The sequence below is a fragment of the Cololabis saira genome, chromosome 4, assembly GCF_033807715.1.
Source record: "Cololabis saira isolate AMF1-May2022 chromosome 4, fColSai1.1, whole genome shotgun sequence".
NCBI classification, from domain to species: domain Eukaryota; kingdom Metazoa; phylum Chordata; class Actinopteri; order Beloniformes; family Belonidae; genus Cololabis; species Cololabis saira.
In genome coordinates this window covers 51,824,878-51,840,919 of record NC_084590.1, presented here as the reverse complement: position 1 = coordinate 51,840,919, position 16,042 = coordinate 51,824,878, and the positions used below count along the sequence as shown (strand labels likewise).

General features: G+C 46.2%; 1 protein-coding gene across 1 annotated transcript; it reads right to left on the bottom strand.

The window, feature by feature from the left end:
- Window positions 1–13,865: 13,865 nt before the first annotated feature.
- On the bottom strand, window positions 13,866–14,740 carry LOC133442160 (zinc finger BED domain-containing protein 4-like). The gene is made up of 2 exons (XM_061720118.1): window positions 14,472–14,740; window positions 13,866–14,313 (listed from the first exon to the last, which is right to left on the bottom strand). The coding sequence occupies exons 1-2, from the start codon at window positions 14,661–14,663 to the stop codon at window positions 13,930–13,932; spliced, it is 576 nt and encodes a 191-aa protein (XP_061576102.1). The 5' UTR covers window positions 14,664–14,740; the 3' UTR covers window positions 13,866–13,929.
- Window positions 14,741–16,042: the final 1,302 nt, after the last annotated feature.

Sequence of the window (16,042 nt, the reverse complement as noted above, 5' to 3'; positions counted from 1 at the left end):
ACCTGATGAAGCTGAAAACACGACAACAACAAAAGGAAAATGGAAACATGTAATTAAAAAGAAAACACCGGGGGAGTCATGTGACTCGGTGGAGGAGACGGCTGCTTTGTTGAGCAACTCTGCCGCGGCAACGCAGACATTTATCCATCACTAGATTAGTAGTAGAAACCTCCTCCATACTACTTTAGACGAAGCGCTTGAGGAACAATGTGGAACGAAACTCAAGTAGAAATTAAAGCTGCAAGCAGCGATGAACGGGCCCTTGCACTCATGGCCACCGTCCCCCATAAGCATATCAGAAATTACACCACCCACGACTTCCTATGTCAAACCATCCAAAAGTTATAGCAGAAAATAGGGACAACCAATCAGAAGAAGGGGCGGGGGTAATTCAGGCCAATGAAGGCGAAGGACTCAATACAGAGTCTGATGACACCACCCACGAGTCTTTACGTCAAACCATCCAAAAGTTATAGCAGAAAATAGAACTGTCCAGGACACAAAATTACCGACTTCCTGTTGGAATTGGGCCATGGTGCCAGGAGACTTTTCTTTAAGTGGCGACATGATACAGGTGTGTACCGATTTTCGTGCATCTACATCCGTCCTACAAACCGGGCTTGAGGCACAAAGTTTTCTAGGGGGCGCTGTTGAGCCATTAGGCACACCCATTAATGCCATTAAATATCAAATGTTTTGCCAGGCCTGGCTTGGTGCAAAATTTGGTGACTTTTGGGGCACGTTTAGGGGGAAAAAAAGGCAAGAAAGAAAGAAAGAAAGAAATGAGCCTGAAAGAGAGAAAGAAAGAAAGAAAGAAAGAAAGAAAGAAAGAAAGAAAGAAAGAAAGAAAGAAAGAAAGAAAGAAAGAAAGAAAGAAAGAAAGAAAGAAAGAAAGAAAGAAAGAAAGAAAGAAAGAAAGAAAGAAAGATACAATAGGGCCTTCGCACTGTAAGTGCTCGGGCCCTAATTAAAGGCTAAATTTGGATGTATTGTTTTTTTTTTACAATAATATAATGACAATAAACACTTTTTGACTTAACATGCAATAAATGGATATATGAGAAGCTTGTAAAACTCTGGAATTCAGAAACTATGTACATCTTCATCTTCATCATCATCACGGTCCAGTCAGAGTCTGTCCACACAAACTGGTTCTGCTTCAACTCTGTGGACGATCAGGACACGACTCGTCCGTCCTGGAAACTCTAACCATATCTCCACCAGTAGAGGAAGAAGAAAGAAGAGAGCAGATGAAGGAGTGTTTGTAGAGATCCCTCCATCAGCTGTAGAGGAAGAAGAAAGAAGAGAGCAGGTAAAGGATGTTTGCAGAGATCCCTCCATCAGCTGTAGATGGAAGAAGAAAGAAGAGAGCAGATAAAGGGGTGTTTGCAGAGACACCTCCATCAGAGGGAAGAAGAGATTAGATAAATGACTGTTTGCAGAGATCCCTCCATCAGCTGTAGAGGAAGAAGAAAGAAGAGATTAGATAAAGGAGTGTTTGCAGAGATCCCTCCATCAGCTGTAGAGGAAGAAAAAAGAAGAGAGCAGATAAAGGAGTGTTTACGGAGATCATCCATCAGCAGTAGAGGAAGAAAAAAAAGAGAGCAGATAAAGGAGTGTTTGCAGAGATCCCTCCATCAGCTGTAGAGAGAAGAAGAAAGAAGAGAGCAGGTAAAGGAGTGTTTGCAGAGATCCCTCCATCAGCTCTAGAGGGAAGAAGAAAGAAGAGAGCAGATAAAGGAGTGTTTGTAGAGATCCCTCCATCAGCAGTAGAGGAAGAAGAAAGAAGAGAGCAGATAAAGGAGTGTTTGCAGAGATCCCTCCATCAGCTGTAGAGGAAGAAGAAAGAAGAGAGCAGATACAGGAGTGTTTGCAGAGATCCCTCCATCAGCTGTAGAGGGAAGAAGAAAGAAGAGAGCAGACAAAGGAGTGTTTACAGAGATCCCCCATCAGCAGTAGAGGAAGAAAAAGAAGAGAGCAGATGAAGTAGTGTTTGCAGAGATCCCTCCATCAGCTGTAGAGAGAAGAAGAAAGAAGAGAGCAGATAAAGGAGTGTTTGCAGATATCCCTCCATCAGCTGTAGATGGAAGAAGAAAGAAGAGAGCAGATAAAGGGGTGTTTGCAGAGACACCTCCATCAGAGGGAAGAAGAGATTAGATAAATGAGTGTTTGCAGAGATCCCTCCATCAGCTGTAGAGGAAGAAGAAAGAAGAGATTAGATAAAGGAGTGTTTGCAGAGGTCCCTCCATCAGCTGTAGAGGAAGAAAAAAGAAGAGAGCAGATAAAGGAGTGTTTACAGAGATCATCCATCAGCAGTAGAGGAAGAAGAAAGAAGAGAGCAGATAAAGGAGTGTTTGCAGAGATCCCTCCATCAGCTGTAGAGGAAGAAGAAAGAAGAGAGCAGATACAGGAGTGTTTGCAGAGATCCCTCCATCAGCTGTAGAGGGAAGAAGAAAGAAGAGAGCAGACAAATGAGTGTTTACAGAGATCCTCCATCAGCAGTAGAGGAAGAAAAAGAAGAGAGCAGATAAAGTAGTGTTTGCAGAGATCCCTCCATCAGCTGTAGAGAGAAGAAGAAAGAAGAGAGCAGATAAAGGAGTGTTTGCAGAGATCCCTCCATCAGCTGTAGAGGGAAGAAGAAAGAAGAGAGCAGATAAAGGAGTGTTTGCAGATATCCCTCCATCAGCTGTAGAGGGAAGAAGAAAGAAGATAGCAGATAAAGGAGTGTTTGCAGAGATCCCTCCATCAGCTGTAGAGGAAGAAGAAAGAAGAGAGCAGATAAAGGAGTGTTTGTAGAGATCCCTCCATCAGCTGTAGAGGGAAGAAGAAAGAAGAGAGCAGATAAAGGAGTGTTTTTAGAGATCCCTCCATAGGCTGTAGAGGAATAAGAAAGAAGAGAGCAGATAAAGGAGTATTTGTAGAGATCCCTCCATCAGCTGTAGAGGAAGAATAAAGAGAGCAGATAAAGGAATGTTAGCAGAGATCCCTCCATCAGCACATCCAGGACTTCAGAGTTCAGGGTCGCAAACGGACAAAACCTCAGAAATGTGCGTACGCCAGACATGATGTGAAGGAACAAAACTTTGTACATTCAAATAACGTTTTTAACATATGAAGGGTTTTTTTTTGCTATTGATGAATTTTACTAAATATCCATACAGACTGTTAACACTGTTATTATCTTTTTAATGAATATGATATAAAAATGATATATTCCTGTACGATTAAGTTTTTTGACAAATCGTCCTCAAACCTGTTAGGGTTGACAAGTACAATCCAAAAAAATCAATTTGCCAAGTTTGGTGTTAATGGAGACTTCAGGTAAAAGGGTACTGAAATTTATTAAATGTACAGAAATTGCTAAAAACTGTGGATTTAACATCAAAACATCAAGAAATGTTAAAAGGGGCAAATTTAGCAAAGCATTCAAGGAATCGATCCTGAAAGTTCAGCTCTCAAGGACAAATGGTTGATTACGTATATAATACATACACAGGAGTTAGCCAGTGGGAGGAACAACTTCCTAGCTCACATCAGGAATATACAGTGACTGCTGGGTATTTCCTTCTTGGAGACTCTACTTATCCTTTGCAGGACTGGCTCTTGAAACCATTCCATGACCCTGGACGACTGACAGCAGAACAGTCTTTAAGCACAAAGTCAACCGAGCACCAGTGGTCGTGTCACGGCTCAAAAGACAGAAAGCCCAAATGCACAACATCAAACGGAGTATCAGAGTCCCAGGCCGACACACGGCCAAAGTTCAGGGGGCCGGGCCGACCGCCGAGACAGTTCCGGAGGCCGCCCTCGGGGCAGCGCAGGCGGGTCGGGAGGTCTGGGGGCGTAGCAGGCGGGTCAGGAGGTCTCGGGGCGTAGCAGGCGGGTCAGCAGGTCTCGGGGCGTAGCAGGCGGGTCAGCAGGTCTGGGGGCGTAGCAGGGTCCTCGGTGCTGGCTGAGGGGGTTCTGGGACCACCGCCGGAGCCAGAACAGGGGGTGATGCGTCCAGGACCACCGCTAGAGCAGGAACAGGGGGCGATGCGTCCAGGACCACCGCTGGAGCAGGAACAGTGGGCGATGCGTCCAGGACCACCGCTAGAGCAGGAACAGGGGGAGATGCGTCCAGGACCACCTCCGGAGCCGGAGCAGGGGGCGATGCGTCCAGGACCACCGCCGGAGCCAGAACAGGGGGCGATGCGTCCAGGACCACCGCTGGAGCAGGAACAGGGGGCGATGCGTCCAGGACCACCGCCGGAGCAGGAACAGGGGGCGATGCGTCCAGGACCACCGCTGGAGCAGGAACAGGAGGCGATGCGTCCAGGACCACCGCTGGAGCAGGAACAGGGGGCGATGCGTCCAGGACCACCGCTGGAACAGGAACAGGCTGGGACTGCCGCCGCCATCTTTTCTCCTGAAGATGGAGACTCCCGGGCCCATTTCGAGCCAGGTGTGTTCCCCAGAAAGGGGGAAGAGACTAGGGTGGGTCCGGGACCACCTCGGGAACAGCAACAGGCTGGGGCTGGCGGCATGTCCCTGTCCCCTTCAACATACGGTGGTAGGACGCCACTTGGTCACCGTAAAAGAGCTCCCACAGATCCACGTTCTTTCCTGGTGGGTCCATGCTGGCTGGGTTCAGACTTTTGGCCAGATTGTACTGTCACGGCTCAAAAGACAGAGAACCCAAATGAACAATATCAAACGGAGTATCAGAGTCCAAGAGGCTTTAATCAGGTCAGAGGTAGGCAGGAGTCAAAAACCGGGAAGACAGGCAGATCAGGCAGACAAATCCAAAGGGGCAGGCAAAAATCCAAAAACCGGGAATCAGGCAAAGTCACAAGCAGGCAGGCAGAAACAGACAGAATCAGGAATACTGGAAAGCTAGGCATGAACGCTAGACAATCTGGCAACTGGCATGTGGAAATGGGCCGGTATATAAAGGGGAACTGATGATCATGGGAACCAGGTGTGCAGATGGGTGGGGAAGCACAGGTGAGGGGAATGAGAAGATGTCTGGCTGATGAGGGTGGCAGGATCTGGAACAGGAGAGTGATCATGGAAAAACCTATCCCCAACTGGGAAACCATGACAGGTTGTAGAAGATGAATTCAGCAGGTTTCCTTCTGTGATGTCCGACTGGTGAAATGAATGGTGATGACTTCCTGTCCACTGCATAATCTGTGTGAAAGTCATGGAAAGACGTATGAAACATCATAGGATGAACCTGCAGCAGCAACACTTCAGCCAGTGGTGGCAGTGGCTCGGGGTGGAGATGAGGAAGAGATGTTAGAGGTGTGCTAATGCAGTATTTGTGGAATAGTTAATGCTATAGTTAGATTACATTCTGTATCTCAGAATGGTGTAACAATAAATTTGTGCTTTTTGCTGATATATGGATTTTGTCCATCCATCCATCTCCATCCACTTGATGTGGGACTGGTTAGCGGGGGCAGCAGTCTGAGCAGAGATGTCCAGACTTCCCTCACCCCGCACATTTCCTCCAGCTCTTCTGGAGGGATCCAGAGACGTTCCCAGGTCAGCCAAAAGACATTCCCTCCGGTGTGTCCTGGCTCTTCTCCTGGTGGGACATGCCAGGAACACCTTCCCACGAGGTGTCCAGGGGGCATCATATGTTAGTCTTTCAAGTTTTGGAATGATGTCTGATTATTTAGCTTCTTTTGCTGTGGTGAGGTGTTTTTTGCAATTCCACACTTCACACTGATCACATCTTTAGAGTTTATCACTCGTGTGAGTACGTTGGTGCTTCTTTAGCTGACTTGATGTGGTAAAAGCTGCCTCACACTGATCACATCTGAACGGTTTATCTCCAGTGTGAATACGTTGGTGAGCCCTTAGATTGCCTTGTTGGGTAAAAGCTGCTCCACACTGATCACACCTAAACGGTTTATCTCCAGTGTGAATACGTTGGTGAATCTTTAGATTACCTGATGTGCTAAAAGCTGCTCCACACTGATCACATCTAAACGGTTTATCTCCAGTGTGAACACGTTGGTGAGTCATTAGACTACCTTGTTGGGTAAAAGCTGCTCCACACTGATCACATCTGAACGGTTTATCTCCAGTGTGAATACGTTGGTGAATCTTTAGTTTACTTTTAGTGATAAAAGCTGCTCCACACTGATCACACCTAAACAGTTTATCTCCAGTGTGAATACGTTGGTGAATCTTTAGTTTACTTTTAGTGATAAAAGCTGCTCCACACTGATCACACCTAAACGGTTTATCTCCAGTGTGAATACGTTGGTGAGTCCTTAGATCACCTGATGTGGTAAAAGCTGCTCCACACTGATCACACGTAAACGGTTTTTCTCCAGTGTGAATACGTTCGTGAGTCCTTAGATGACCTTGTTGGGTAAAAGCTGCTCCACACTGATTACACCTAAACGGTTTATCTCCAGTGTGAATACGTTGGTGAGTCCTTAGATCACCTGATGTGGTAAAAGCTGCTCCACACTGATCACACCTAAACGGTTTTTCTCCAGTGTGAATATGTTCGTGAGTCCTTAGATGACCTCGTTGGGTAAAAGCTGCTCCACACTGATCACAGGTGAACGGTTTTTCTCCAGTGTGAATCATCTTATGTTTTCTCAGACCTGATGAAGTGGTGAAGATTTTCTTGCAGTGATCACAACGAAAACTTGTGGGTCTCTCTTTGCCTTTATGTTTTTGTAAGGACAGAGAAGAAGAATTAAATCATCTTGTTAGCCGACTCACAAAAGCTTTTCAGTTTCTATAAAGTGCTGTCTGTCTCAGTGCTGTTATTGACAGCCAGAAACCTTCAGATGAAACATCTCAGTACGTCAAATCAAAAGTGTAAATGGTTAAAGCTACTAACACGAAAACCATCAAAATAGTTCATTAATAGGGATGGGTATTGATAAGATCTTCCAACCGTTTTTCATTCTGCCTAACGATTCGGTTTTTATCGATTCCCGTATCAATTCTTATTTGGGAATTAAGAGTAAAGAAAGAAAAAATTCCTACAAATACAATAGGGCCTTCGCAGTGTAAGTGCTCGGGCCCTAAAAATGTCATACATTCTGGATTCATCGAGCTTCTCTCAGATCCCGGGGGAGGCGGGGGACATCGAGTCCGAGTGGACCAAGTTTGGGCGGTCCTGGAGGCAAAAACCCGGGTCTGGGAGGAGTTTCGGTGAAAGCATGGAGGAAGACTTTCGGTCGGCCTCGAGGAAATTCTGGAGGACCGTTCGGCGCCTCAGAAGGGAGAAGCAGTAAGACCGCAAGCTGGATGTGATTCTTGAACAGAATCGCAGGCTAGCGGCGGTCTTTGAGCTCTTTGGCAAGATGGATCTTGTAGAAGTTGGAAGCTCGGCTTGGCGGGAATTGATCACAATTCGTCTGTTTGGAGTCGCCATTGATGAACCAGAGACTTAAGGCAGACGGAAAAGGCAAGGCAAATGTATTTACTGGAGTCTGCCTGTTTCCTTTCAATACAATTGTTGATTCTATAATCTGACCTTGACAGAGCAGCTTGGCCGGCCGCTCCAGTCACAATCTCCCTGGTGGAATGAAAACAAGGGACTGTGCCCCCACTAACCCTCCCCTCTCCCAGGAACATCTGTGGACCTGTTTCAGAACGGTACCAGGTCTGTGGACCTGTTTCAGAACTGTACGGGTCTGTGGACCTGGATCAGAACTGTACCGGGTCTGTGGACCTGGATCAGAACTGTACCGGGTCTGTGGACCTGAATCAGAACTGTACCGGGTCTGTGGACCTGGATCAGAACTGTACCGGGTCTGTGGACCTGGATCAGAACTGTACCGGGTCTGTGGACCTGGATCAGAACTGTACCAGGCCGTCTGATAACATCAAGGACATTGGCTGAGAGCAGCTCTAAGGCGAAGTTTCACAGACTTACCGCTCACACACACACTTGCTGATAACCACACCTCCCTCCAAAGTCAACGCCTTCCTCGGCCCCCCCTCTTATCAGTCCCCCTAACACAGTCAACAGGTTTGAGAGCCGCGCTGAAACGGCTGCGGTGCTCACTTGGGGTAAATTTGTCATGTTGCTGAGGTGTTTTTTTGCACTTTCACTCTGGGTATTCATACACAGAGTGAAGATGCCTTTTTTTCCCTCCCCCATCCCCAATGTCATCCTTTCTCTGATCCAATTTAAGCACCAGTTGACTCAGGTCTCATGTTGTTATTTGTTTTGTCTGTTATCTTGATGGGTTGTACTGGTCCAAATTTCACGGTGCTGGGACGCCAGTCCAGTGACAATAAAGGCTTTCTGATTCTGATTCTCCTGGACGCCTCCCTAGGGAGGTGTTCCAGGCATGGAAGAGACAGGACAGCCCTTAATAGAGGGTCCCGGACTCCATACTCACTGAGCATCCCCCACAGAATGGCACGAGGGACACGGTCAAATGCCTTCTCCAGATCCACAAAACACATGTAGACTGGTTGGGCAGATTCCCATGAACCCCCGAGCACCCTGCGGAGGGTATAGAGCTGGTCCAGTGTTCCATGACCGGGACGAAAACCGCATTGTTCCTCCTGAATCCGAGGTTCAACTATCGGCCGTAATCTCCTCTCCAGTACCCTGGAGTAGACTTTCCCGGGGAGGCTGAGAAGTGTGATCCCCCTATAGTTGGAACACACTCTCCGGTCCCCCTTTTTAAACAGAGGGAACACCACCCCGGTTTGCCACTCCAGCGGTACTGTCCCCTTCCTCCATGCGATGTCGCAGGCGTGTCAACCAAGACAGCCCTACGACATCCAGAGACTTGAGGTACTCAGGGTGAATCTCATCCACCCCCGGTGCCACCGAGGAGCTTATGAACCACCTCAGTGACCTCGGCTTGGGTGATGGATGAGCACGTCTCCGAGTCCCCAACCCTCTGCTTCCTCAGTGGAAGGCATGTCAGTCGGGTTGAGGAGATCCTCGAAGTATTCCTTCCACCGTCGGACAATGTCCCCAGTCGAGGTCAACATCTCCCCACCAGCACCATAAACGGTGCCGGCAGAGTACTGCTTCCCCCTTCTGAGGCGCCAAAACGGTCCGCTAGAATTTTCTCGAGTCCGACCGAAAGTCTTCCTCCACGGCCTCCCCGAACTCCTCCCAGACCCGGGTTTTTGCCTCCAAGACTGCCCGAGCCGCGGCTCGCTTGGCCTTCCGGTACCTATCTACTGCGTCAGGAGTCCCACAGGCCAACATAGCCCGGTAGGACTCCTTCTTCAGTCTGACGGCATCCTGTACTTCCGGTGTCCAACGCCGGGTTCTAGGATTGCCGCCACGACAGGCACCGGAGACCTTACAACCACAACCTCGAACCGCCGTGTCGACAATGGAGAACATGGTCCACTCAGACTCAATGTCCCCCGCCTCCCACGGGATCTGAAAGAAGCTCTCTCGGAGGTGAGAGTTGAACATGTCCCTGACAGAGGGCTCGGCCAGACGTTCCCAACAGACCCTCACAATCCGTTTGGGTCTGCCCGGTCTGTCCAGCCTCCTCCTCCACCAGCGCATCCAACTCACCACCAGGTGGTGATCAGTTGACAGCTTAGCCCCTCTCTTCACCCGAGTGTCCAAGACATGCGGCCGAAGGTCAGATGAAACGCGGGACCATAAAGCCATAAAGCATAGAGCTCGGACTCACAGGCTCACGCCAGGCTACAGTAGCAACACAGCCTTCCCACCACTAGTCGGCGCGTAGCACTCAGTCAGTACTTTACATGCAGCACTTAAGAGACAGGAAGTGAGGTCAGAGGGGCGGCCACGCCCACTTAGGAGACAGGAAGTGGATACCATTTCATACCATTGGCAGTAACGGTAATGCGCTATCTTCTGTATAGATGATCTTTGGCTCTGCCCCCTGGAGCTGCTGATACGTCACCGTCGCCGCCATATTGGATGTTCAAGACTGTAAACTAATACAAGTAAATGGACTTATTTTCATAAAGCATCTTTCTACAAATAAATGTACGTTTTACGTAGTGCTGGGCGGTATACCGGTTCATACCGAATACCGGTGTTTATTTTTCTTATGATATGAATTTTTCATATACCGTAATACCGTTGAGTAGCGTAAACAATGTTGGGAACGCCGCGCCGCTGGACACTGTTTGTGAGGGGACTGTTTAGCAGTTGCATTGTTTACAGCGGACACATATGGGTGAAGATGGCTGAAAACGAAAGTCCCACAACTGTTCCAGAACATGACACAGGGGAAATTGTGCCGAAACAAGATTTTTTAACCGCAAAGGCTGCGATTTGACCAGTCACGTGATCTGGTCACGTTGCGAGTTAGCAGAGCCGGCAGGGAAAAGTCAACAGTGCCGCGTGTACCGTATTTTCGCGACCATATGGCGCACTGTGTGGAAAGGCGCACCCTCAGTTTTGTGTGTCATTTTTGGTTTTAAAACACACATACGGCGCACCGACCCAAAAGGCGCCGTCTACGGAGACGGAGCTGCACACACGCGTGCTGCAGAACACACACACGCTAAAAATACAGCGGAAGCAAAACTTAGTTTGATATTTTATTTCACTTTTCACATCAATCAAACCCTTCAAAGGTTCATATTCTGTTTCTGCATTAAAGAATTTAAAAAAACCACCGGGTTGCTGCACATAAACCTGTCTCAGCCACTGATCATCTCCTCATCCATCCAGCCCTTTTCATTTCACTCTGGCTGGAAAAGTCTCTTTAGGGAACGCTTTTCTTTTAAAAATCCCGACCGCGGCGGTCCCGGGTCCCGCTCCCTGTCTGCTCCCTCGCGCTGGACCGGTCCGCTCCCCGTCTGCTCCCCCGCGCTGGACCCGCGGCGGTCCCGGGACCCTCGCGCTGGTCCCGCTCACACACACGCGCTGTCGGGGAGCCGGTACCGGGTTGTATGCGACAGGAGTTCCGTTAATTCAGCTGCGCCAGTCCAAATTTCCAGACCTGTCTCAGCTTCTTGATCATCATCCCTTCATCCAGCCCCCTCGTTTCATTGGCCCTTATAATGACTCCGGCTGGAAACGTCTTATGCAAAGTTTTTCTTTTAAAAATCACCATACAGTTTCTGTCCATCAGCTGCGCCAGGCCAGCGCCACATAAACCAGTAAGTATGTGTGTCGCGCCGCGAACACACCCGCGCATGTCGGGATCCGGTACCGGGTTTGTAACCGACAGATTTGGCTGCAAATTTCGGAGGGTGAAGCTGGTCAGACCTGAGACAGACCCCAGAAATCCCTTCTCGTAAAGCGGGCGGGAACCAGGTCGATCGGACCGCTTTGGGAACCAGGAAGTCAGGAGGAGCAGCGCCCATCACCGCGGCTTTAACCGGGGAAAGTCACCGGTTCCGACCGGCCGGGACCGCAGGAACCCACATGGACTTGTAGTAGGGGCTTCCGGGGAAAGAGAACCGGCATTTCAGCCGGATCTGCAGCGGGGATGCGGCGATCGGACCCGCAACCCCACGGCAGGTGCTTCCTCGGTTCTGACATGCAAAACACACGCGCGCTGCAGAACACACACACACAAGTGTGCTTATTTAAATAGAGCGGAGCAAAACTTAGTTTGATTGTATTTTATTTCACTTTACACATCAAGCAAATCCTTAAAAGTCTTCATCATCTGGTCTCATTAAACAGCTCAGTGGATGGTCTCATTCACGTCGCAACTCACGGGGGCTTCACCCGCCCCCTTCTCCCTTTACCGTTCTCATGGTGGCCGGCCTGACATTACTGTAATTCAGGTAATAGACACGGCGCACCGTTTCAAAAGGCGCCCGGCACATTTAAAAAAAAAAAAAAAAGTTGCGCCTTATGGTCGCGAAAATACGGTAACCTAAATCTACCATGGTCTCAGCGTTAGGGCTCGGCCAAGTGAGACTTAATAAATATATGGGCTTTATAAATGTATTAAATATATGAGCGCGGAGTCGGCAAGGGGGCGTGTGTCGTGCTGTGAAGCCTGATTTATGGCTCCGCGTTAAATCAACGCAGAGCCTACGCCGTAGGTCGCGTACCCTACGGCGTAGGCTCTGCGTTGGTGTAACGCGGAACCATAAATCAGCCTTAAACCACCTGCAGCCCGTCAGCTCATCAGGAGGTTAGACAGCCGCGGCTGCAGTTGTTCATAGCTGGTTAGTTTTGTTAACTCTGAGCTTTATTGGTTTGTTTGTTAGTTTGCTGGGTTTTTTTTTCTCTCTGGGATTTTTGAGTTATTTATGAAGACGTTCTCAGTTCCTTGTGAGCAGTACTCGAGTTGAGGGGGGATGAGGGGCGATGTGATGGCACCCCCCCTGATATAAAAACGGTCCAAATCATCCCCTCTGAAATAAAAACGGTCCAAATCATCCCCCCTGAAATAAAAACGGTCCAAATCATCCCCCCTGAAATAAAAGCGGTCCAAATCATCCCCCCTGTAAAACTGCCATCCCTCCTTTCCATCCCTTATGTCATTTCATCAATGAATGTGGTTTTACTGCTATTTCAACATTTAGACTCATCACCAGAAAAATAACTTATTTGACCATTTTCACCTGTTTCAGGTAAATTTTCACTTGAAATATGTAGAAAAATCTGCCAGTGGGACAAGATTTATCTTCTTATTACAAGCAAAAAAATCTTGTTCCACTGGCAGATTTTTCTATTTATTTCAAGTGAAAATCTACTTGAAACAGACTGATTTATTGCTTGTGTAGTTGAGAAATACATGAGAACAGGACCTTGAAAAAAATAATTGCATATTAAATCGCAATCGCAATATTGAGGAAAAAAAATCACAATTAGATTATTTTCAAAAATCGTTCAGCCCTACATTAGAATCATAAGTGCTGCCACCTCATTGTAAACGGCATCATTTTGTGAGGCCATGCAAACCTGTATTTATACTAATGTGGACATTAATGTTTTCCTACAATATTTCCTCCTCATGACAGTAAAATAGGCCATTCTAAGCCAATTTACTGCAGCAATTCCTTTCCAAATCATTAGAAAATGTGGTTATCACCCAGTTGTGCATGAAAAAAAAAATACCGTGATATACCGTGAAACCGATATAATTTTGAAAAATACCGTGATATAAATTTTTGGTCATACCGCCCAGCACTAGTTTTACGTCTCATTTATTCATTCACACATGCACTAATATACTCTGGAAACAGTTAGGCACCAAATATAATATATTTAATTTTCTCAGATGGCAAAAATAAGAACTTTATTGATCCCACATAGGAGTAATTCATGCTCTATCAGCTATAGAGAACAAGGTAGTGCCAAAAAACAATATATATCCCCCTCACAAAAATAAGAAAAAGGAGAAACATTTTCTCATCAACAAAAACAAATTTAAAATTTTTCAAATAACAAAATAACATATTTGAACCATTTTTCAGACAATAAAATAACATTTGAACCATTTTTCAGACGATAAAATAACTGGAATACTGAAAATATGGTTTAGGGTTTTTGGGGGCCTGCAGATAACACTATTGAGTGAATGGGTAGATTTGTGTATATTTATGTAGAGAAATGGGCAGCAAATTATATCTGTATGTATGCATGTGTATTGAAAGTAGGGCTGAACGATATGGACAAAATTTCATATCTCGATATTCATGCCAGATATCTCGATATCGATACGATACGATATGACTACGGTTTTGGTGAAAACCAAGCATTTTTCAGAAAAATAAAAACATCAGAAATCAAAAGAGTGCAGTTTTATTTATTAGAACTCACTGCCAGTCATCAACATTAACATAAAGTCTCAATAATAATAAATAATAATCAAAATATTTAACTGTAGCTCCGCTTTAACGAAAAATAACCAATGCAGTAGCTGGTGGAAGGTGAAACATTGAAAGTGCATTCAAGTGCAACATCTTATATTCTTTGTATGACAACATAACAGTATGCAGAAAATGCATAACAGAACAGAGGTAGTTACAGCACAGTAGTTACAGATTCTTTGCCAGGAACACTAGTTTGTTAACCATGTCTGGCTTCAGACAGGACCTCTCACAACTCACAATGTTTCCTGATGCACTAAAAATTCTCTCTGAGGGAGAGCTAGTGGCCTGCATGCACAAGTATTTTCTTGCCATGTTGCTGAGCTGGGGAAAGTTGACTTTGTGAGTTCTCCACCACAGAAGGGGGTCCTCTTCATTGTCAATGGTGGAGGACAGCAGGTAGGCACTCAGCTCAGCTTCTATGGCAGCAGAGGGATCGATTGGTACTGGGGCACTTGCAGTGGATTTTTTGAAGAAGCTTGCCAACGACTTTTTAGCCATCTTGGTGGGTGGGGGTGAAACTTCTTCCACTCTGGTGGACTCAACAGAATGCTAGAAAATAGGAAAAAAAGAAGAAGAAAAAAATAATTAGTTTATATTATAATACAATATAATATATTAATTATCATCACTCTATGAATAACACAATTCAACTAAATTTAAATGAAAGGAACTGTTCTCATTTAATCCATTCTAAGCATTATTTTTACCTTGTGTTCCATAAGTGTCTTCATCTCTGACACCAGTCTGGCTCTGATGTTGGGGACGTCATTAACACTGATGTACTGTGTCTTGTATCTTGGATCTAAGAAGGATGCCATATCCAGGAGCTCTTGTGTGACTCCGTCTTCATACTTGCTATTCATGTACTCCAACATTTTCTTTTTTAAGGACTTGGTCATATCAGTGTCATCCTCCTCTGGTGCCAAGATGGTTGTGTTAAACAGGTTGAGTACTGGCTTGATGTGTGAAACACTAACGTAATCCTCCCCTGACAGAGCATCCGTGAATTCAAGCAGTGGTCCCAGTGCCTTGCTGACTGACTCCAGCACATCCAGATCTTGATGTCCAAGAATTAGGTGCCGGGTGTTTCTGTCCTCTGAGAGGACCTCGTGGAGTGCTTTCTGCTGCTCCAGAATCCTGTTAATCATGAGCACCCTAGACCCCCATCTAGTTTGACACTCAGTTATGAGTCCATGGATTGGAAGGTTGAGGCGCTTCTGGGCTTGATCAAGTGCCACTCTCTTTTTCCAGCTGTGTGAGAAGTGGCACACTAACTTTTTGCAGACACCTGTTGCACGGCTGATCCGGTTGTCACCTTTCACTGCGTTTTCTAGAAAAAATAGATGTACAAAATAATTAGCGAGTATACTACAATAGCTAAATAACCACATATTAATGCAAATTGTTCCCCCTCTCTCTCTCTCTCTCTCACCCTCATCCCCTCTGGTCCATGGACTTCGCGGCCATCCGTTTTTTTGTTTTGAAATGACAAAATAAAAATAGAGAAATAATCCAAAATAATCTGTTTCCCATCTTTTGTTTTGATAATAAAAAACGATGGAGTGAAGACAGATTACAGATTAAACTCATGTTTCACTCCCAGGTTTCATATTTGATTTATTTTCTTTTTCAACATTTAAAAATCTAAAACTGTTAATTTTCAATCTGATCAACAAAAGAACCAGAAACAACTTTTTTCATTTATTACTGCGCATGTGCAATCCCCCCATTTGTCCAATCCTTGTTTTCAGTATCCTTGGATACTACCTCGGATTATTTTGGTTTATTTCTCTATTTTTATTTTGTAATAAAAAAAAAAAAAAAAAAAACTGATGGCCGCAAATACACGGACACCCCCCCCCCCCCCCCACACACACACACACACACACACACCTCTCTCCCCCTCTCAAAGTTATTAAAATAAAAATAGCAAAACGTACCTATTGCCAGGTGTAGCCTGTGTCCAAAGCACTGAAGACGCGTCCAGCCATTCAGCTCCAAAGCCTTTATCATGTTTGATGCGTTATCAGTCGTCACGCAAACCTGTTGGTCCTCCTTCAAGTCCCAGTCTGCTAACGCACCTCTCATCTCCTGCGCTATATTATCCCCTGTATGCTCCCCGGGGAAGAAGGACGTCTGCAGACAGCAGGTTTTGAGTTCGAAGTTTTTAGTTATAAAATGGAGCGTTAAACTGATGTAAGGTTCGGTTGTCCGGCTCGACCACAGGTCCGTGGTTGTGGCGAAATTATCTATTTCGCGGAGCTCGGATTCAACATTC